This window comes from Pezoporus occidentalis, unplaced genomic scaffold (genome assembly GCF_034315485.1).
Source record: "Pezoporus occidentalis ecotype Australia unplaced genomic scaffold, CSIRO_AGI_Poc_V1 ctg84, whole genome shotgun sequence".
Lineage (NCBI taxonomy): Eukaryota > Metazoa > Chordata > Aves > Psittaciformes > Psittacidae > Pezoporus > Pezoporus occidentalis.
In genome coordinates this window covers 1,356,015-1,379,948 of record NW_026916203.1, presented here as the reverse complement: position 1 = coordinate 1,379,948, position 23,934 = coordinate 1,356,015, and the positions used below count along the sequence as shown (strand labels likewise).

The following is a 23,934-nucleotide window of genomic DNA, read 5'->3' as shown; positions in this document are numbered from 1 at the left end:
ATAGAAACTTGTAATTAAAAACAAAATAAAACAAAGGAAAAAACCTAATGGAACCCGAAACAAATGCAACAACAAAAATGCCCAAAACCAAGTGAAACCTGTTGGCTAATAATGTTGCTCTATTTGATTTCAGGGCTGATTCTTTTGTTTAGTAACATGATCTGTGTTCCAAGGGAAGAACACAGATTATATAAAAATTAGCTATTCTGTATGTACGTAATAAAAATATTTCAATGTACATGCAGAAACTTTCCATGGGGAATTTTGGTAAATCTATCATTTAAATAAATTTGAATTTTCCTTTATAGCAGAGAGAAACTAGTCCCTTTAAAGAATGTGTATCATATATGTGCCCATGGCAGAGGGGTTGGAACTAGGTGATCTTTTAAGGTGCATTCTAACCCAAAGCATTCTATGGTTCTATGTATATACAACAGGTATTGTCCATTACTTAAGTGTTTCTCTGTTACGTTAAAGGGAAGACAACTGTGGATGAAAGTTTAATAGTTCAGCCTGAAAAGTAAATTCAGAATGCCCTTAAATATCTTGACTGTGCTTGCATTTGTTAGTAGCAATTCTTTAGTAGGTAAAGTGGGAAATACATGTATTTTTAGCATAAGGTATTTTCAAAATTGCTTTGAAAAATAATAGCATTAAGAAAAGAAGATCTGTCAAGAATTGATGTTAAATATCCATTGTTTCCTGGTTATGTTTTGCATATTTATTTGTTGTGGTATGTACTTGTTCTAACCTTGTTTTAGTGCTCTGTTTGTAAAATTTATGTGAATAAATATTAAACCTGAAGGAGGAAATTTGTTTGCCAAAAGATAATTTGTCAAATATGTTTTTGCAGATACCTTTTGATATATAATCCTATGGAACAAGAGCGATTTTCAGTGGTTTCAGTCAGTGTGAATTCACCCAGAGTTAAATTACTATCTCCTTTGGGAAAACCTGTTACTGTCCAGATTAGTGCTGTTTGGAATGGAGCAACTACAGTATCACATGAAGCATATCAGGTATGCTACTTCAAGTAAAAAGCATTAAAGTTGTATTTTTTGACAGACACTATAGTTTCACAACTGAAGAAAATGGAAAGCATATTTCAAATATTGGCAGTTCTGTCTTCTGCAGATAATGCCATTCAACATAAACATTTCTTTTACCCATCACAGAAGTTTAATAACAGTTAAAGGATCAGTTTTAGCTATGTAAAGAGAAAATACTGGTTGTGTGTGTTTTCTCCCTAATTTGATAAAGCTTTTTCCTTCAGGTGGTAGTCTATACACAGAGCTATACACAGTCTGTATGTGCTGAAGCACTCCAGCGGAAAGGTTTTCTAAGTGCAGTGGCTTAAGCAGTTAGATCTGGGTTTTTCAGTGTTTGGTTTAGTGACTTGGGATTTCTTTGTTTGTTTGTGGGTTGTTTTTTTGGGTGTTTTTTTTGTCATTTTGTCTTCTAGATGCAGAGACTGGATAGCAATCTCCATTACTCCTCTACTCATGCTAGACAGACAGCTTTTCTTGGTTTTGGTTTCAAACAAAGTTTTGGATAATTTCTGAATCCTGCGTCATTATAGAAGATTGTTGTCATTGATCACACATCAGAAACTGTACTTTAAATTCTTAGTGGTATATAGTACTGTACTACTGTAATAGTACTGTATTACTTTTGGGCTTACATTCTCACGTCCGATTGATTCTGACCTGGGAGCCAAGTTGTACTTGTTTTAGAATAATATTCCTGCAAAAGATAATTCAGTAAGTGTCTCTCAGTTATCTTACGAAGGGATAGTTATTGTGGTTTAAACCTGGCCAGCAGCTCAGCCGCACACAGATGCTCATTCACTGCCCGCAGTGAGATGGAGGAGAGAATTGAAAGGTAACAATGAGAAAATGTGTGCGTTGAGGTAAAGACAGTTCAACGGGTAAAGGAAAAGGCATACACAAGCAAAGCAAAACATTCATTCACCACTTCCCATGGTCAGGCAGGAGTTCAGCCATCTCCAGGAAAGCAGGGCTTCATTACATCTAAGAGTTATTTGGGAAGACAAACGCCATCACTTCCAACATCCCCCCTGTTCCTTCCCTTCCCCCAGCTTTATATGCTGAGCATGATGCCATATGGTATGGGGTAGCCCATGAGTCAGCTGTCCTGCCTGTGTACCTTTCCAGCTTTTTGTGTACACCCAGCCTGCTCACTGGTTTGGATGGGTTGAGGAGCAGAAAAGACCTTGGTGCTTCATAAGCAGTGCTCAGTGATAGCTAACACGCTGATATTAAAACATCACACCATATGAGTTACTATGAAAAAATGTAACTGTTAGCCAAAACCAGTACAGTAATTAACACAGTTGCCTGAGAAGAAATAAAATTACATATCTGTACCTCAGATTTTAAGCAGATTGCTTTGGAGATTTGCCTTTTATATAACTGTTCCTTCTGTGCAATTATAGCTCCTAAATAACCAAAAACTAAAATTGAGACAATTGCCTTATATTTTACTATTTAATATTGTGGATCTTTAAATGCAACTTATAATTTAAATAATTTTGAATTTTGCCTTACAGCAGAGAGAAACTAGTTCCTTTAAAGAATATAAATCATATATGTGCCAATGGCAGACGGGTTGGAACTAGATGATCTTTTAAGGTCCATTCTAACCCAAAGTAGGGTCTGTGTGCACTTGATACACCATACATGCATCTTCAATGCACAGTAAATAAGCTCAGAACTGCACATCACAGCTAACATTCTTTTTAAAAAGGCTTCAAAACCGTTATTTCATTAATACAACAGTGATCTTGATGCTAAGGAAATTAGCAGTGCAGACATTTTTGTTTGCTAAATTTTATTAATATACTTCAGCTGTTCATTTTAGAATGTCGCTTATAATTTCATATTCATTTATGCAATATGGGAAAAATTCAGCTATCCTAAAATTCCCAAAGCAAAAGGAGTTATGCTGAGCATAAATACAGTATAAAAGGTTGTCTCTTTGATATTTTTAATAATGCCTTCTTATTTGCTCCCAACAGATCTCTTTTGTGGCACATCTACCACCTCTGGGGCTTGGAGTTTACCAGCTTTTGGAGGTTCAGAGTTCAGAAGCAGTTTTAGCAGACTATAATATATATATGAGGAAGAGCAGTCAGGAGAAACCAGATAGACTTTTCAAAATAAAAGAGATGGAGAATTCTGTGGATAATATAATCTTGGAAAACACTTACATGAAACTGTGGTTTTCTGGAATGTCTGGATTACTGGAGGTGTGTTGTATTTTATTTCAAAACATAATGTTTTACTTTCTAAAGAACTTCTGGTTTTATATAGGGAATCCTAAATATGTTATCTATTTCAAACATGGTTCTCTATCCTTAGAAAATAAGTACTAAAGAAGATGGTAAAAATCATCAAATGAAGGTGGAGTTTGCTTGGTATGGAACTACAAGTAACCGGGATAAAAGCGGAGCTTATCTCTTCTTACCAGATGGAGATGCCAAGGTAAATCTCCCGTTTGAAGAGAGATTCTAATCTTGGAGTAAATTCATGCATTCATAAAGATTGGAAGAGCTAATTTCACCAGCAATGAAACAGAGCTGTATGGCTAGAAATAATGACATCAGTTATTGAAATGATTGGCAGAACTTCATACTTCATAATCCTAGATTTGGGTAAAAAGTGAGCATTAATTTGAAAATGTACAGAATGTTTATGATTCACCAAAAAAAAAAAAAAAACCATGCTGCACCTGCAAGATACCAAGTGAGATGTGACTGTTCACTATCAATAAAGTAAGTTCTTTCACTTCCTCTGGAGAAAATGTATAGGACATACTTGATTCATCTCTGCATTTCTTCACTTTTGTAATTCTTAAGATTTCTTTAATTTGTGAATGAGGAGGTTCCAGTTCATAGTGTAGCACTTATTTAGCGAATATCAGCAAATGTATTTTGCTACAGTAATTAAGATACGGAGTTTCAATTACAATAAATGTGAAAACAGAGTTGTAAGCAACTGTTCCAATTTGGTTGTCTAGGGTTATCAGTATTTTTAGATGCATAATTATGAGGAGGGCAACAGCATAATGCAATTAGTTTTCAAGTTGGAAATTCAGATGCGACTGTGTTCTTACACTGACCTAATTACCATATGGACTGTACTGTACCTTTTCTGGAACTGGAAAGGTGATATTTCAGAAAGCAAGTGATGAAATAACAATTTTAAGAAACTATCTAGTTTACAGTATATTTCTGTTGCCCAGTTTCTCCTGGGGAAACTTAAGTTTGCAGGATCACAAACTAGGAGTGTATATCTGCTGCTTCAGGAATTAAGAAAGGGTAATAACTCTATTTTGTTGTTGTTTGTCCTGGGTTCAGCAGTAGCAGTCATGTTTTTTTTCCTTTGTGGTAGCTGGTGCAGTGCTGTGTTTTGACTTCCAGCCTGAGAACAGTGTTGGTGAAGCCGGTGTTTTCAGTTGTTGCTAAGTGATTTTTACCCTGACCAAGGACTTTGTGAGGCTCATGCTCTGCCAGGGAGGAGGGGAAGCTGTGAGGAAGCAGAGACGGGGCGCCTGACCCGGGCTAGCCGGGGAGGTATTCCATACCACAGCACGTCATGCCCGGGGTGGGGGGTAACTGGGAGTTACCCGGAAGGACATCGTATTCTCTTCCCTTGTTATTTTCCCTTATCATTGTTGTAGTTGGTAGTAGCGGTGGTGATTTGTGTTGTACATTGGTTGCTGGACTGTTCTTGTCTCAACCTGTAGGAGTTGCACTCGTTCAATCCTCCTCCCCGTTCCTCTGGGAGCAGGGAAGGGGAGAGCCCTGGTGGCGGGGGGGGGGGGGGACACGGACCTCGATTGTTGTCAGCTCGGCGCCACTCACTGGGAGTGAGTGAACAAGTTACCTGACTGGGTTTAAACCACGACATATATGTAAATGAGCCTGGAAGTGAACAGAATAATATTCTTTTCTCTATCAGTGTCTCGTAGAGGCACATGTTTTGAGGTTTGTGATTCTTTCTCAGACAGCTGTGTCTATGCACCCACGTATGTACTAGTTGCTGTAAGTACTTATATATTAACAGACTCCTAAGAGCTTTTTATTTTTTTCCCATTTTTATCCTGCAGGATCTCTAATGCTAGAGCTTTTCTCCCTTTTTATCTCTTCACACTTTGTCTCTGTGGTTGGACTTCCTTTACTAATGCTGATCTCTGACTTGCATAGCTAAAGCTGCTGCTACTAGCTGCAAGGAACTTTTTTCACAACAGTCCCTTTTTTAATCTGCTAGGATTATCTGTTGCGTCTGTTCCTTGGCAAAGAACACATACCTGACTTTATCTCAATTTTTGGCCTTCAAACTGAAGGAAAAGATAGTGGTACTTTTCTGCATTTTTTGTAAGTGAGATTTGGATGTTCCGCTGCCAAAAAAGAATCTCCATTCTGAGTATCCGTCTTTATCCACCTTATCTTCTCTCTTGACTGGCCAGAGGATCATCATTCAGGCGCAGTATTCTTACTTTTAAAGCTTTCCCTGGTTTTGCATGCCTGATACAGGAAGAGACAAGTATGCAGGCACCATTACCTTGAGGGTGCTCACAATACTGAAGAATCAGCTGCCTTGAAGTGTCTGTTCCCTTCTTGGTGCTACATATGTTCCCTTAAGCATCACATTTATCATTTGAAAATCTGCTCACGTATTGGTGGGGTTGCTTTTGGAGACAAAAATATTAAAATTACAACTGTCTCTTTCTGGCCACATAATTCCTACAACACAGTTATTGAGAACTCATAATATTTGACCCACCCACTCCTCCCGCCCAGTCTAATCTCAAATGCTGCCAAATGAAGGCTTATCTGTTATTCAGAAGCAACTTGAAGGTTTTGTCTTGAGGTTTTTTGGGTTGGTTGGTTTGTTTTGTTTTGTTTGTTTTGGTTTGTGTTTTTTTTTTTGTTGTGTTTTTTTTTTTTTGTTTTGTTTTGTTTTGTTTTTTTGGTTGGTTGGTTTTGGTTTTTGATTTTGGTTTGTTTTCCACCAAAATCTCAGGCATATCAAAAGAAATTCAGTCTGTGGTAGAAAACTTTCCTCTGGGCATAGTTTATTTGACTTCTATGCCAACAGAGTGTGCTGCACTGCCAGAAATTTCCAAGCCATATAAGATGGTTAGTAGTGCTTCACTTGACTACAAGGGAGGAGGCTTATTGCCTGTGCTTTATGCCTTTGAGCTGTAACATTCCATGACAGTTTCTGTGCCAGTAAACCTTCAAGTGAAGGCATTTCTCTAGTTATCCTGTGTCCCATGACACTTTGGCACCCAATTTGAGGCCAAGTATTTTAAGATACCCTAGGGAGCGATGGGATATTATTTTGCTCCAAGTATTCCCTTAAAATTTCTAGCTTTGCTCTCCCCCTGCACTTCTTTCAAGGTGAGGTTGTCATATTTCTCTTGAATATGATACTGAAAAATAGTTTCTGGACCCTTTGACCCATATTTCTGTTGTTGTTGTTCTGTTTCTGAAAATACTGCTTTCCAGGCTCAATAGAACCTGCCACAGGAAGCTGCTGAATCTCATGCAATGGAACTCATTCCAGGGGCGGTGAAGGGAACAGACAGATCTTGCAGTAACTACTAATTTTAACCATTTAGGAAGTGGACAGTATCTGCAAAATGACAATTCCTTTTCTGTCACCTCATCTTTCCGTATCGTTCCCATATATCTTCAGCTGGGGAGCAGATCTGGCTACATGAGCAGCTTGGAGACTCTGGTGTGTTAACTTAGCATTTGTGGCAATATCCCAGAATCTGAGAGCTGTTAAATGTATCTCGCTTCTGCTGTCTACTTTTATGGGAACAATGTATTCTGGTAGTTGTCAATGTCACCATCATGTTTTATACTAACAATGGAATGGGGTTCATTCATTATTATTTGTTGTGGTGGTGTTGTTGTAGAACTGTAATCCAGGTAACTTTTTTCTGTTTGTTTTTTTTTTTTTTTTTAATAACGGCACAGCATTTTGCATTCCTTCGTCACTCATCCAGCATCTCTCCATTTTGCTGGTTTGGTCCTGGATAGTTCCAGTGAAATTAACTGGATAAAACATATCTGTAAGATCATCAGTAGAAAAATCCCTCTCTTCCTGAAACAACCCATCTTACTGAAGTGTTAACAACTGTGATTCCTCTTCCAAACTCCTGTAGTTGATAGCTGCAGAGTTCCCTCTTGGATCTTGTGCAAAACTGTTATTTAACAGGGTTCTGTCTGAAGCTGTAGGAATAAGTATGTGAGTAGAAAAGCAAACTTAGTCTTTGAAAGTCACTTTCAGTTTCTTCTTTTTTTTTATAATATTTTTTGAAATCTTCTCCATGAATATGCATTGTTACATTGTTGAAGAAGATACGATGGTATGGACCTGTACTTCTCTTATCTTCTCTGACTTTTCTCTGTGTGTGTATGTAGTCTTTATTTCCTCTCTTCCTCAAGATACATTTGATCTTTGATTTTCTTGCTGATGAAGAAAGAGCATATTCTGTCCTGCTTCAATATTAGTACGTACAGGAGGAAGACAGCCTCCCTCTAAAAGCTTTCTGCTTATATTATTCCAAATGACTTGGTTTTTGAGTATTTTGTTGGGGGTTGGTTTCAGTGAAGTCCTTACTCATTGTTGTTGCCCTACAGTAGTAATAGCATGTGTTGTATTTTCTGTATTTTCAGTTTTGGCTTTGTACACAATATTTAACCCATTTTTACCTTTGTAGATATCCTTGTATTTCTGTATAGTGTATGCAGTTCCATTTGGGATCAGCTGTTTCAAAAAAGTTATTGTTTGCTTATATGGCAGTCACAAAATACTGTAACTACATGGGAAAATAATATGCTATATCTCTTTGGTTTGGCTGTGGATAGGTGGAATTTCTGCTAGTCTTTGAGAGACATTAGTAAGAAGACAATACTCCTTTTGAGGTCGCTTAATGGTTTCGAACACTACCTCACATTCCAGGGGGCTCCCATGGCATCTGCAACTGCTTTTGATGAAGAAAAAGCTTTCTCTTTTACACTGAAAAGGATATGCAAACTGATCCACAAGACAGTATAGAGGAATCTTTCCTCATGCAGTGTGCACCACTGATGCAGTAGGCTGTGAGCAAACTAAACACACAGTTAAACCATCTGCCACAGGATACAAAACTACAGTGTTTGATTACTAGTTAGCAAGTATGGTTTTGCTAGCAAGAAATAGCAGTCCAGATGTTTGCAAATATTAATACGTTGTTTGTCTGTAGGCCTTGTATCTATTAATCCTCATAATCCTTACAGTAAGATATGTAATGAGGGTTATCCTAATTTTAGCTAAAGGAAGAGTGAGGCTCTGAAGAGAAGTTGCTGAATTTCAGGTTGGGTTTTTAAATAATTCCATTTATTGGCACTACTTTTATGCAAAGCTTTCAACATAATTATTCTAACTTTCTTTTTCTAGCCTTACATTTTTACAGACCCACCTACCATAAGAGTTGCTCATGGAAGGATTTTCTCAGAAGTTGTGTGTTTTTTCAACCATGTGACACATACCATGCGACTATATAAAGTCCAGGGTAAGAACTGTAATATTTTGTCTGTCTCGTTAGTTATTTTTCATCATTGCAGTCTTGGCTTTTACCTGCTAGGGAGTCCTGAACTCTGCTGGGTGATCTGAGTGCTGTAGGTAGCTGTAAATTATGAAAATGGCAAGAAAAATAGAGGTAGCAATACCTCAGAGATGAGGTAGAAACATAGTTTCTTTTATAGCTTCAAACTTACTGATGGAGGTAGAACAATATCTTCTCTGAAGTCACAAAGAATGTAAAGATTATTTCTTAAGGACATTAATAGTGAAGCCTGGTTTACTCCTTAACTGTAGGCATGCTTTAGTTATCTATGAGCTTCCTCTTTACGTCCATTATCTGCTTGGAAGATCTTGTGACAGAGTCAGCACTAAACACCGGCATACTGACTTCTGAACTGAAATGAATGGAACTTCATTTTTGTTTTTCTTGCTTTTCCTTCAGTAACGCTTGCATTTTTTTCTTTCTGTACCATTCAGCAGCTTGTTCCCAAGAAAATTACAGAAAGTAACTTTTGAAACTGTGCACTTCCAAACCTGGTGATTAAATCGGCCAGTGAAGAATGAGAAAGAGGGAGGAAATCGTGGTGCAATTATATGAAGTAATTTTCTTGAAAATTGACATAAATCATAGAATCATAGAATAGTTAGGGTTGGGAAGGACCTTAAGATCATCTAGTTCCAATCCCCCTGCCATGGGCAGGGACACCTCACACTAAACCATATCACCCAAGGCCTTCGTCCAACCTGGTCTTGAACACAGCCAGGGGTGGAGCATTCACAGCCTCTCTGGGCAACCCATTCCAGTGCCTCACCACCCTAACAGGAAAGAATTTCCTTCTTATATCCAATCTAAACTTCCCCTGTTTAACACATTACGCTTTGTCCTATCACTACATTCCCTAATGAAGAGTCAATCCCCATACTGGATAGGTACTGGAAGGCTGCTATGGTCTCCATGTACTGGATATACTGGAAGGATGCTATGAGGTCTCCACGAAGCCTTCTCTTCTGCAGGCTGAACAGCCCCAACTTTCTCAGCCTGTCTTCATACAAGAGGTGCTCCAGTCCCCTGATCATCCTCGTGGCCCTCCTCTGGACTTGTTCCACAGTTCCATGTCCTTTTTATGTTGAGGACGCCAGAACTACACACAGTACTCCAAGTGAGGTCTCATGAGAGCCAAGTTGAGGGGCAGGATCACCTCCTTTGACCTTCTGGTCATGTTCCTTTTGATGAAGCCCAGGATACAGTTTGCTTTCTGGGCTGCGAGCACACACTGAAGCCGGCTCATGTTCATTTTCTCATTGACCAACACCTCCAAGCCCTTCTCCGCAGGGCTGCTCTGAATCTCTTCTTTGCCCAACCTGCAGCTGTGCCTGGGATTGCTCCAACCCAGGTGTAGGACCTTGCACTTGTCATGGTTAAACTTCATAAGGTTGGCATCAGCCCACCTCATAAGCGTGTTGAGGTGCCTCTGGATGGCATTCCTTCCCTCCAGCATATCAATTGAACCACACAACTTGGTGTCATTGGCAGACTTGCAGAGGGTGCACTCAGTCCCACTGTCCATGTCAGTGGTGAAGATGTTGAGGCAGACTGGTCCCAACACCGATCCCTGAGGGACACCTCTTGTTACTGGTCTCCAGCCGGACATTGAGCCATTGACCACAACTCTTTGTGTGTGGCCATCCAGCTAGTTCTTTATCCGCCGAGTGGTCCATCCATCAAATTGATGTCTCTCCGATTAGAGACAAGGATGTTGTGTGGGACAGTGTCAAACGCTTCGTGCAAGTCCAGGTAGATGACATCAACTGCTCTACCCCTGTCCATCAGTTCCGTAGTCCCATCATAGAAGGCCACCAAATTGGTCAGGCAGGATTTCCCCTTAGTGAAGCCATGCTGGCTGTCACCAAGCACCTTGTTGCTTTCCATGTGCCTTGGCATGCCATCCAGGAGAATCTGCTTCAAGATTTTTCCAGGCACAAAGGTGAGACTGACTGGTCTGTAGTTCCCTGGGTCATCCCTTTTCCCTTCCTTGAAAATGGGGGTTATATTTCCCTTTTTCCAGTCATTGGGAACTTCACTGGACTGCCATGATTTTTCAAATATGATGGCCAGTGGCTTAGCAACTTGTTTTGTAATTGAAGTAGGAAACATGTATTTTCAGTTGTTAATCTATTTGGATGAAATTTTTCTGAAATACATCAAGGTCAAGTACCATAATCCGTCAGTTTGTTTATTACAGAAAGAATTATTATAAAAAGGAAATTAGTATAAACAAGAGCTAGCAATAGGACAGATCAGAAAAAAGATAGAAATGAAGCAGGAATTCGGGATACAGAGAGAGACAGTCATCACTGTGGATCCAGTGGTGTCCCGTGGGTCCACAGTAGTCATCCTCGGTGGTGGGAGTCCTCCAGGATCTGTAGTCTGCATCCCAAGGGTCCATAGTAGTCATTGGAGGTGGTATCCCCATGGAGGGTGTCTCTCATGGTGGTTACCTTTTTCCCCATATATTATGAGTTGGGGGGAATACCTCTGTTCTTCATGTCACGTACTGCACGTTCCTGGTGGATCAGTTTCATTGGCCTTGCAGCCAGGTCTGCAACTTCACATGTCTGTAGCAATTCTTGGGATAATGGACAGCAATTGCTCACACCACTCCTTGAGATAATGGACAGAAGAGTCTTATCTCGGCTCTCTCACTCATCTCTCAGGCAATGGACTCTGGAGTCCCATTTCAGTTCCTCACACCCTTCTCTCAGGTAATGGACATTGAGGTCTTAACTCCTCCCACCTATCTCTCAGATAGTGGACAGTGGACTCGCATCTCAGCTTTTCACGCCAATCTTTGAGACAATGGATAGTGGAGTCTGATTTTTTCAGTTCAGTCTCTCACAGCATTCCATTGTGTGAAGTTCAGTGTTTGGTTCAGATTTCAGCAAAGTAAAGACCTTAAGGAAACTTCAGCATGTTCTCAAGCAGAACTGTTAATATAATTTGAAAACTGTATGTGTAGAATGAAAAAGAAGTCCTAACCTCTGTCCACGTGCTTCAGAATTTAGGAATAATATTCAGAAGTATTTTTCTGTCATAGATGCTACAGTTCAGGACCCAGAATGATGCTCAGTGCTTCTGGGTCTTATGTGTTGACTGAGAAGTTTTAAAGAACTAAGTTGGCTAATCAGTCCCTTACTTTCTACTATTGTCTGTTTACAATCTGTCAAATGAGCACAACGTAATCTGTCATCTCACTACAAAGAGGTATTTTGTATCTGTTCTGCTTGGCAGAATTCTGTCCACAATTTTCAGTCCCATTATACTACAGAAAGGGTAGATGCGGTTATGCTGAATGATGGAATGATTCCAATCCAAACTGTATCTCAGACTATTTGAAATGGTCAGGTTATTATTAAAGGTACTCAATTTTCAGTGGGACGCACTGTAGAAAAAAAATCTCACTGAACATCTGTCTGCATTTCAGTTACTTAATCCTTATTTTAATAATTATGTGTTTGTTCCCCATCAACAAAGACTTTTGTCATGGTTGTGGTTCTCTGCAACTACTTAATTCACTGTCCCCATTTTGGTTAAAACAGCTGACTGGCTTAGTGGAACAGTTGCTGCCAAGAAGCTGATAATTTCATCCTTATCTGTGGATAGTGACAGCCACTTAAGAGTCAGGAAAAGCTGTAAATGACTAGGTCTTGCTCCAGTGTATTAAATGCTAAAGATAGAACTTAATAGTTATGTGCTCTTTCTTACTAATTTTCTGGAACCCACATTGGCTATTTTCATTAATTGCTTCTGTTCTACTTACATGAAGGTTTCAAAATCTGTTCCATGAGTACTGAATTAGAAGTACTGTTGTACATAACTGAACCAGCTTCAAGTATTTGGTTAAATACAACAGAAAAGAAAAACTAGCAGGAGAAAACTATATCACTGTGTTCTGGGAGCGCAGGCGTTTTTATATATCTGGCAATCACTTTTTAAAATTGAGAAGTTTTAAATGCGTCTTTTTTATGTAGGTTTGGAAGGCCAGTCTGTTGAAGTTTCCAATATTGTGGATATTAGAGGAGAATATAATCGTGAGCTTGCAATGAGAATTTCGTCTGACATAAACAGTGAAAATAAATTCTATACTGATCTTAATGGATATCAGGTAATTATAGTCTATTAACTGTAAAAGTCTAGGGTGTCAGGTTTTGGCTGCCTTAATACTTCTGATTGTAAAGAGTTTGAGTCAAATTTAGTCAAACTCTAACATTAAACTCCATTAATCATTTTAAAGGAAAGCTTTAAAAATATATGCATTATAAAATTTGGTTTAGATGAGATAAAGTAGCAACTGTTTTCTTTCAGGAATTTTGTTAAATATTCCTTTATATCCTTTTTAACATAAGAGTTGTAAACAGCAAGTTATGACAAGCTACTGTGTAGTTGCTTGTATATCTGCATGTCTTCTTCCCCTCTGCTTTGTCTATTTAATTAGAGGCCTTTGGATAGCACAATGCCAGATGTGCATAAGGTCCAGCAACTCAGACCTAGCGAACAACTGCTTGCTGCTGTGGTGGAAATAAGTGATGTATTTGAAGTGTAATAACTTCTCCTATTAGTAATGTGTCATGTGAAATATAGTGTGAGCATTTCTTGTCTTGGACTCCGCAGCACGTACAAAAGAAAGCAAATTTTCTTTTACTTACCTTCTTTTCTTGCTAGGAATAGTTTTGCGAATAGATTTGAAAACCATACCTGATGGGTAAGAGAGTACTTTTTTTCCACTTAGTGCGTAGTACTGCATTTTGCTGGAGACAGAAAAGTGAATATTTAAAATTGAAAATAATTTTAATACTACTATTCATTTATCATGTACTATTCAAGAATCCCACTACTGCTTTTACAAGCCAACAATTCATTTTCTTCTGCCTTGAATCTATTCACTGCTTGGTCTCCAGAGGAGAAAAAAAGTTCTCTGTCTTTAACTGTGATTATTCCTTTTTTCTAGGTTCTCTTGATGAATCTAAAAGTACACTGAAGTTGTCATTTTCAAAGTGGTAATTTTAGCCACAAACCTCTAAAAAGCTAAATAATATAGTCAAGTGAGTGCTTTGGTGCTGGTTTTGCTTCTAAAGCACATGGGACAAATGTCTGAAAAGGTCTTAGAAATTTAAATGCATAAAAAGAATGTGTTTTATTTAAGTTCATGTTCATATGGCAGATCCAGCCCAGACTGACGATGAGCAAGTTACCTCTTCAAGCAAATATCTATCCTATGACTACAATGGCTTATATCCAGGATGCTGGTGTTCGTTTGACACTTCATTCAGCTCAGTCTCTAGGTGTTGCAAGCTTGAAAAATGGTAAGTATAAGATGATAGATACTATAAAGGCCTATCTTTCATGGTTGTCTGAAATAGTTCATTCAGAGATTACCATACGTACTAGCATTTGAGGAAATACCTTTCTCCAACTCTGACAAGTTTTAGAATATGTCAGTAAGGGAGGACGTAGAGGTTGTTCCCACATGAGATCCTGTCATCTTCAATGGAAGATCTGTCTCAAACTAGAGACAGAGGAAAGAAGTTACGAAAAGGACAAAATGGGCAATATGTTTTCAGAACCAGGTATTTTTCACTTAAGAACTCTGATGGAACTCAAGGAGGAAACGGTGAAACTAAGTGCTTTGTTCTGTTTTGTACTGCTGTGGTAGCAGAGGGCTTAAGATGGATAATGTGATGCTGATCATGTGTTTTGATTTGTTTGTTTGCTTTAAGGTGTAAAGCACTAGTCTAAAGGTATATGCAAGTATAGCCTAACATCCCTGTAGAGGAAAACAATAGCAGCTTTTCTAAGACTAAAATTAGGGAAATAAAGGATAAAAATTACCCTGGCTAATAATCAGCATGCTTCCTCTGAAGCAAAACCATACTTCGCAAATTTAATGGAGTACTTTGAGAGAGTTGATGAATATGTTGACAAGTAAACTTAATTCATATTAAGAATTCGAAAAGGACACAGTCTTGTCCCTCAAGGCAGAGAAAGCTATGATGAATGACCTGGAGGGATGAAAGAGTAGTCAGTTGTTCAGTCTATGCAGCTACCCATTCAAATAAAACTAGCAAGTAGTGGGAAAATAAGGTATGCAATTAATAATTTAAGATGTATAATTCCTTGCTGTAATATATTGCGAGTTTAAATGTATATGGTTTTGAAAAACAATGAAATAAATACTTTGAAGGAAAAAAGTGTATCAGAAACTATACCAAAATATACTTCCCAGTTTCTTTACAGAAAAATGTCATATTAGTGTTCATTCTGACAAAAGGTGACTACTGCATTAGATTGATGGAAGTATTAAAAAGCCTAATTCATTTTGAGGCAAAGAGTTAATGCTGGCCTGTAGGCCAGTGCTTTCATGAAGCCATGTTGGAAATATCAGGCTTTTGTTCCAACACCACCTGATGCAAGACCCAAACCACAATTTTTTTCATGCCTTCCACTGGGAGAAATCACATTTCCTTTAGCCTGATCTTGTGAATGAGCTTGACACCACCAAATATTTGTAGTCTCTTGCTGGGTACTGGAAACTAAATTAGCATGCAGACGTTCTGTTACCTTGTGATGGTGTCTGTTCATTAACAATCCTAGCCTCTGCATCACAGAATAATGCAACATCTGGTGTGCATTCACAGCCTACTGTCCTGGGCTGCATGAAGTGTGACCAGCAGGTTGAAGGAAGTGATCCTCTCCCTTCACTCTGCTTTCATGAGACTACAGTTGGAGTACTGTGTGCAGTTCTGGTGTCCTCAACATAAGAAGGACAAGGAAGCTCTTGGAGCAAGTCGAGAGGAGGGCCACAGGGATGATCAGGGAGCTCGAGCACCTCCCGTTTGAAGACAGGCTGAGAAAGTTGGGGCTGTTCAGCCTGGAGAAGAGAAGGCTGCGTGGAGACCTCATAGCAGCCTTCCAGTATCCGAAGGGAGCCTGTAAGGATGCTGGGGAGGGACTTTTCATCAGGGACTCTGGGAAGTTCAGGTTAGATATAAGGAAGAAGTTCTTCACTGTGAGGGTGGTGAGGCACTGGTGCCTAAAGAAGTGATAAATGTTCCATCTCTGGCAGTGTTGAAGGCCAGGTTGGATGAGCCTTGGGCAACCTGGTCTAGGGTGAGGCCTCCCTGCCCATGGCAGGTGGACTGGAAATAGATGATTTTAAGGTCCTTTCCATCCCAAACCATTCTATGATCTAAGTCCTCATAGACCTCCAGTCTCTGTCTTCATGTTATGGAAGTTAAGGCTAGCACTGTTTGACACATTACAGTTAAGTATTAGGAAGATACTGGCTTTCTGTGAACATTCGTTTCAACTCAGTCAGACATTAGAGGCTTTTTCCTTACTCCAGTTAAATAAAAAAGCAAAAGATGTATCCCATACTTGGTCATGACATCAATTTCTTAATTATGTCACTCTTTGGCAAACTTAGTCATACAAGGTTAACAGTTAATTAGCAGCATCAACTGTTTACTCTTCCTCCACTAAAAAAAAAAAAAAATGTATTCATCTGACTTGTTATCATTAGTAATATTTTATGAAACAACTCTTGTTTATTACATTTGTTCTGTGGGCATGTTGGGCTCCTTAAAAGAGAATAAAAATGAACCTGAAGGCTCTGTAGCTACTGAAAGTCATATGCTTCATGACGCTTCTTTTGAGGGCCCTTCAGTATCTCAAAGGGATCCTGGAATAAAGTTAAAAAACACTGCAGTTTAGCCAAGTGCCTTTAGTAACTGTGTGTCTCTGTGTCCAAGGCTGTCTGACTCAAGGCAAAACCCATCATCTGAGATTTCTATGAACAGATGGTTGTTTCTTATCTCATTCTTGGATTAGAGACAGGTTCCTTGCTATGGAACACTTAACCCTTAAGCTATCAGATGATCTCAGCAGTATGAGTAGGATTTCTCATTTTGTTGTCATCAGTCCTCAACATCAGCTTCTGAGAGACTTGATCAAAACTGTAAAGTACATATGCCACAAATTTATTTCTGCTTCCTACTTTCTCTCTTCCTGTTTATGGAATCATAGAATTGTAGAATGATTAGGGTTAGAAGGGACCTTAAGATCATCTAGTTCCACCCCCTCCTGCCATGGGCAGGGACACCTCACACTAAACCATATCACCCAAGGCCTCGTCCAACCTGGTCTTGAACACTACCAGAGATGGAGCGTTATCAGCCTCCCTGGGCAACCCATTCCAGTGCCTCACCACCCTAGCAGGAAAGAATTTCCTCCTTATATCCAGTCTAAACTTCCCCTGTTTAAGTTTTAACCCGTTATCCCTTGTCCTGTCACTACAGTCCCTAATGAAGAGTCCCTCCCCAGCATCCCTATAGGCCCCCTTCAGATCCTGGAAGGCCGCTATGAGGTCTCCGTGCAGCCTTCTCTTCTCCAGGCTGAACAGCCCCAACTTTCTCAGCCTATCTTCATACGGGAGGTGCTCCAGTCCCCTGATCATCCTCGTGGCCCTCCTCTGGACTTGTTCCAACAGTTCCATGTCCTTTTTATGTTGAGGACTCCAGAACTACACACAGTACTCCAAGTGAGGTCTCATGAGAGCCAAGTTGAGGGGCAGGATCACCTCCTTTGACCTTCTGGTCATGTTCCTTTTGATGAAGCCCAGGATACAGTTTGCTTTCTGCGAGCGCACACTGAAGCTGGCTCATGTTCATTTTCTCATTGACCAACACCCCCAAGTCGTACACAGGGCTGCTGTGAATGATATGATTTAATGTCGTGCTTAAAGAGCTATTCTGAACTGAATGGCAAGTTTACAGTTCATTATGAACTCGGAACTTCATACTTGGTGCTCACCTGGTGCAAAGTACTTTCATACTCCCACAAGTGAAAATATTCTTACGAGAAGGAGTAGTTGTAAGCATTTATATACTGTATTGCCTGCATGGTTTTCCTGTGTCCGCAATATCCACCCGAGGGTGTTAAGAGAGCTGGCTGATATCCACCCGAGGGTGTTAAGAGAGCTGGCTGACATCCTTGCGAGGCTGCTCTCTGTAAACTTTGGGAATTCATGGAGATCAGGGGACATTACAGAAGGCTGGAATAAGGCAAATACTGCCCCCATCTATAAGAAGGACTCAAAGGATGATCCAGGAAATTATAGGCCCATCAGTTTTACAACAGTCCTTGGGGAAATTATGGAGTGTATTCACCTAGGGGCTACCACAAGTCGAAGCGTAGGATTGGGAAAAGGCACCCTGCAGGATGACCTGGATACGAAGAGTGGGCTAACAAGAGCCTTACGAAGTTCAACAAGGACAAGGTTATGCACCTGGGCAAACCCAATCTAAGAGTGCAGCAAGGCTACCTGGCTGAGGTGGAGCTCTGTAGAAAGGGACCTGGGTATGTTGGTAGACAACTAGCACAATAGGAATGATCAGTGTGCACCTGTGGCAAAGAGAGGCAGCAGGGTGCTAAGTTACATCAACAAGAGTTTCACCAGTGGGGACAAAGCTGTCATTATCCCACTCTACTCAGCACTTGACAGGCCGCACCTGGACTACTGTGTTCAGTTCTGGTCCCTGCTATACAAAAAGGATGTGGACAGTCTGGAAAGGGTCTGGAGCAGGGCCACAAACATAGAAGACTGGGAAGCTGTATGAGGAAAGGCTGAGAGGACCGGGTTTGTTCAGCCTGGAGAAAAGAAGTCTCAAGGGGGAGCTTATCACCATGTCCCAGCATTTAAAGGGTGGCTACAAAGAAAATGAAGACTCTCTTTTTACAACAAATACATGGAATAGACAAGGGGTAATGGGCGCAAGTTACCCCTGGGGAGGTTCCAACTTTACACGAGGCAAATTTTTCACAGTGAGAACAATCAGCCATTGGAATAATCTCCCCAAGGAAATGGTGGATTCCCCAACAATGGACACACTCCCCAACAATCCAGCTGGACAGGATACTGGCACATCTAGGTCATTTTTTGCCAAGAAAGGTTGGACCATATGATCCCTGAGATCCCTTTCAACCTGGTGTTTCCATGGTTCTAATGTTCTGTGATTCCTTCTGCCTCCAACTGTGAAACAAAAACAAAAAAGGAAAAAAATGTATCTGGGAGGTGCGTTTTTTAATGGAGTAAAAGATGATGATAGTTCCTCTACAGAAGATCCATACAGCTGCAGCTACTTGGGCTGATTCTTCTCTTTGATTCTTTATGTGCCAAGTATTATTCTTACAGATACTAGTTAATAGTAGTAACTTTTCATGTTAAACTGCTATTTAGACTCTTAATAAAAATTTGCAGGACCTTCTGCTGAAAGGCTTGTGAAAATTTTTTTGAAGAATATTAACAGCCAAAGCCCAAAGGTATTAACTGTTTTCATACTCAGTCCTAACAGTATTGATCTGCTATTACTGTTGCATATGCAAGACAAAAAAAAAAAAAAAAGGGATTCTTTAAGTTATATTTAAGGGTATTTTTCTTATATTTAATACAAGCTTTACATGTTCTGTTTACCAGTATAATCCTTGTATTGCTCTTTCAGGTCAGTTAGAAGTGATCATGGATCGTCGACTTATGCAGGATGACAACCGTGGCCTTGGACAAGGTGTCCAAGATAACAAGATTACAGCTAATGCCTTCCGACTTCTGCTGGAAAGAAGACATGGAACAGATGTGGTAAAATTCATTGTCTGAATTTTTCTGGCTAATTAAGGTTTAAATATTTCCGTTGCAGCAGCAGTAACTCAGTGAAGACATTATTCCATGACTAGTAGAACTAAGGAAACATAGCTTGCAAGGGAATCTTGTCAACTTGCTTGAATATTCTCATTGTAAAGACTTCATCTTTCACAACAGGTTGCCCAGAGGTGGTGGCTGCTCTATCCCTGGAGACATTCAAGGCCAGGCTGGATGTGATTGTGGGCAGCCTTATCTAGTCAATGATGACCCTGGTCATTGCAGGCGGGTTTGACTGGATGACCTTTGGGGAGCTCTTCCAACCCAAACTATATGATTCTACTCTTCACACAAATTACCTGTAGTGTCTGCTTTCCCACTCACACTTCAACACATGACTGGGGTACTGTTGCACTGTTGTTGGGGTAGTGTGTACTGTTCTTTCATTCTATTTTTTGTTGTTTTTTGTTAAGAAACTTATAAAATTACTAATTAGGAAGACTTCTGCTTCTTAGCAAAATCCACTGAATCTGGAGAAAGGTTGACAACATTATTTCAGATGAATGGGTAGAAAGAAAACATCTTTATAAAAACAGGTTTTGTAGGAAATAAGATTTAAGTGGAAGTGTTCACACATATAAACCTTTTAATTTCATTCTGATTCTGGGAAAGCTGAGACCATTTTGCCTGGAAGGAGATATTTTTGTACTTGCACAGATCTTAGTTTGCCTTTTTTTGCATTAGTCTTGCGAATAACTCTTTAGTTCTCTATCAGTTCTTTGTGTTTTCTCCCTGTATTTTTTTTTTCCTATCATTTTTTAGGACAAAATAAGAAGTACATCTTCATACTAAGGCATTAGAATCATGTTGACAGCATTGACTACATGTTAAAATCATCACAGAACTAAAGATGAGAGGATGTATCCTGAGCTGCTAATGAATATTCAGATAAATTGGAATGAATTCTGTTTTATAATGGATTTTATTAGCCACTGTGAGAGGATGATAATACCAAGTTTAAAGCTAATTTCCACCACCTAATGATTGTCAGTGTTTTTTTCAGGTTGTACGTGTCACTATGATTTTCTAGTTCCTCATCGTGTACAACACAGGCGGCATGTTAACTGCATTTGTCAGTGTGGGGTACAAATGTCTGAGCTAACTTGAAAGAAGTGTACTTGAGTTCTGCAGCAGTCTATCTTTGACAACCTGCATTGCACGGGTTAATCTACCTTTGCAAGAAGAAACCTTCAGAGAGTTCTTTACTACTTTATTAGCCAGGGTAAATTGTATTGTATTAAATTAGAATATGAAGCTGATAAGTAGGAATTATTGGACACAGAAATTTATGCTTAAATTAGCAAATAATTTGAAACAACAGGAGAAAATCAAATCAATTAGTGCCATGGTGCTTGCATTGATACTATGTGAAGTTCTGGTATCTTTGAGAGAGACACAAATTTACTCTCCGAAATGTATCTCTGGAAGTCTTCTATTCCAGTCACTGGTCAGAGAAGGTCTGTTTTTCTGTCAGAAGAAGAGACTTTAAAAATCATCTATCCAAAGGATTAGTCGTCTGTTCAGACTGTAATGGAGATGTGAAGGGTTAGAGCATGTTTGGTGCATACCTCCAGCGAAGCTTCTTTGTTACTTACTTCTAAAAGAAAACTAGCGCATGCACATTGAGACTCCTCTGCCAACTAGCACAGTGCCTGGTTAAGTGGGTTTAGTCATAAGTTTAATTTCAGAATGGTGCTGCTGCTTCAAACCAAAACATGCCTCTGGAAAACAGTTTGATGTTTCCTCAGTTATAAAAAACTGCAGCGTAAACAACTCCGGGGTTGTCAGGTTAGTGAAACATTTACATGTGTCTTTGCATACATTTACCAGTTTGTTTGGGATACCAGTCAAACATCAGCTTCATAGAATAACAATGTATTTGCCTTTTCTTATTAAAATCTTTGTCCTTTTGCTACATTTTTTGAAAGATTCTGTGCAAGTTACTAAGAATCTTTCAAAGGAGAAGGGACAGTTAACCTGCGTTGAGGCATTTTTTGGGTACCTGTGTCTGAGCATCTACCTTCCTTCCCCTGACCTTTCCTGCTGAGCTGATAATGCAGTTTAAATAACTGCAGAGTAAGCCTTTGAGGGCAGTTAGTTCTTACACAGTTCTGTAGGGACTTGAAGAGGATCAAAGCTATGGGGGAGTGGGCACACCCAAAAAGACACGCTGTTGGACCAAACGATACAGTGTGCACAGCCTCCATGAGCCAAGTAAGATGTTTTGGATCAGTTGCTGAAATGAGTAGCTCGAGGGAGCATGCCTTCAACACCAGAGCGGGGGGGAGATCAGCGTCCAGGAGCCTCAACTCAGAGTGGCGAGAGCCACTGAGGGAGCCTCAAGTCCTCGACAAGACTTTCCCATGAGCTGGCAGCTCAGCTGACGTGAGCAGGGACTCGCAGGGGCGTAGCCAGGAGCAGCGGCACCAGCCCTCACTGGTTAGAAACCTGCCCCAGGGAGCGTGAGTGACCAGGAGTAGGACGTGGCATGGCACAGCAGTTCACGCGGGCAGGTGAGCACTCGCCTCATGACCAGGGCCCTCACTGGGATCTCTGCTCTGGCTGCCCCAGTGGTGGTAGTGTCCACACCAGACAGAGCCGATGAGAGGGGAGGCTGCAGTGCAGAGCTCGGGGTGTAGAGAGTGCCTGCACTGGTCTGGTGAGGGGAGGGTGCACAATGGGCAGGCCTGCATTCGGTGCGCCCTGGTGGAGGTCCTCCTGCAGCAGGGGCTGAGCTGCGGGATACTGTCAGTAGGCTGCAAGAAGTCAGGGAAGCTGGGAGGAAGCAGCACTGCTTGCTCCAGGTCCAAACTGTGCAGGGGCCTCAAGCATCCACTGTAGCTCATGGAGGAAAGAAGGAGGCTGTTAACCTGGGAAGATGGGAAATAGTGACAAAAGAAACCAATAAAAAAAGGAGGAAGAGGACAATTAAAAGCAAGGGGCTTCCTCCTAAATCTGATGTCCCCACCCAGAACCACTTCACAGTTCTGCAGGGGGCTAACGAGGAGCTACACACCTCACAACATGAACAACTGGCTGATGCACTCGTAAAGATCACTACTGGTGCTGCCAGGAAAAAGCAGCGGGTCATAGTAGTAGAGGGCTCTACTTTGAAAGGCACAGAGGCACCCATCTGTCTGCCTGACCCATTCTCAAGAGAGGTGTGTTGCCTACCAGGGGGTTGGATCAAGGGTGTTGCTGAGAGGCTGCCTGGTCTAGTAAATCTGACTATTACCCCCTTGTAGTGATTCATGTGGGTGCTAGTATAGGCAGCAGTAGACCGGAGAGCATAAAGAAGGAGTACAGAGCCCTGGGGAGAGGTGGTTAGGGGCTCTGGAGTTCAGATAGTCTTTTTGTCAATTCTCCAGGATAGAGGGGAGGACCTTAAAAAGGCTAGGCGAATTGGCCAGGTTAATAAATGGTTAGAACAGCGGTGCCACACTCAGGGGTTTGGGTATTTAGAAGATGGGACTCAGTTTGGGAGGCTGGGTCTACTGGAGACTGGTGGAGCTGGTCTGACAAGGGGAAGAGCGATTTTGGTAGGAGGCTTGCCAGACTGGTCAAGGAGGCTTTAAACTAGATGTGTTGTGGGAGGAGGGCATCATTCCATCCCAACACTCTCAGTCAGTTGCCAGCACCTATAATAAATGCTCGGAGTGATGTAGAGATATTTCAGCTGCTCCAGCCAATGAGCTGGCTTCATTTGGAGCTCGGCTCAGATGCCTCTATGCAAACGCCTATAGTATGGGGAGCAAACAGGAAGAATTAGAGATGTGTGCACATCTATGAGGGTATGATATAATAGGTATCGCAGAAACATGGTGGGATGGCTCCTGTGACTGGAGTGTTGGAATGGAAGATTATGGGCTCTTTAGAAAAGACAGGCCTGGCAGGCGGGGAGGGGGAGTTGCTGTTTATGTTACGCATAGGCTGGAGAGTATGGACCTCTGTCTGGGGACAGGTGAGCAGTCAATAGAGAGTTCGTGGGTCAGGGTTAAAGGGAGAACAGCAATGGGAGACATTGTGGGGATCTGTTACAGACCACCTGATCAAGGAGAACCTGCGGATGAAGCACTCTACAGATAGGAACAGCCTCACGCTCACAGGCCCTTGTCCTCATGGGTGACTTCAACCACCCTGATATCTGTTGGAGGGACGGAACAGCCCAGCACAAGCAATCCAGGAGGTTCCTCAGTTGTGTGGAAGACAACTTCCTTCTGCAAGTAATAGAGGAGCCGACAAGGAGAGGTGCCATGCTTGACCTCGTGCTCACCAACAGGGAAGGGCTGGTTGGAAATGTGATGCTCCAGGGCAGCCTTGGACGCAGCGACCACAAGATGGTCGAATTCGAGATCCTCAGTGAGAAGAGTGTGCAGCAAGCTCACTGCTCTGGACTCAGGAGAGCAGACTTTGGCTTCTTCAGGAACCTGCTTAGTAAGGTTCCATGGGATATAGCCCTAGAGGGCAGGGGGGCCCAAGACTCTTGGTTGATACTCAAGGATCACCTGCTACAAGCTCAGGAGTGTTGCATCCCAACCAGAAGGAAGTGCAGCAGGAGGGCCAGGAGACCTCCTTGGATGGAT

General features: G+C 41.0%; 1 protein-coding gene across 4 annotated transcripts in view; it reads left to right on the top strand.

The window, feature by feature from the left end:
• MAN2A1 (mannosidase alpha class 2A member 1) overlaps positions 1-23,934 on the top strand; it is a 113,783-nt gene that overhangs the window by 63,559 nt on the left and 26,290 nt on the right. For all 4 annotated transcript variants that reach the window (XM_062604230.1, XM_062604229.1, XM_062604231.1 and 1 more), the window contains 7 exons: positions 854-1,019; positions 3,038-3,268; positions 3,381-3,503; positions 8,478-8,592; positions 12,633-12,766; positions 13,823-13,964; positions 19,158-19,291. In XM_062604230.1, coding sequence (XP_062460214.1) covers positions 854-1,019; positions 3,038-3,268; positions 3,381-3,503; positions 8,478-8,592; positions 12,633-12,766; positions 13,823-13,964; positions 19,158-19,291 — 1,045 coding nt within the window. The remainder of the gene's footprint in view (positions 1-853; positions 1,020-3,037; positions 3,269-3,380; positions 3,504-8,477; positions 8,593-12,632; positions 12,767-13,822; positions 13,965-19,157; positions 19,292-23,934) is intronic.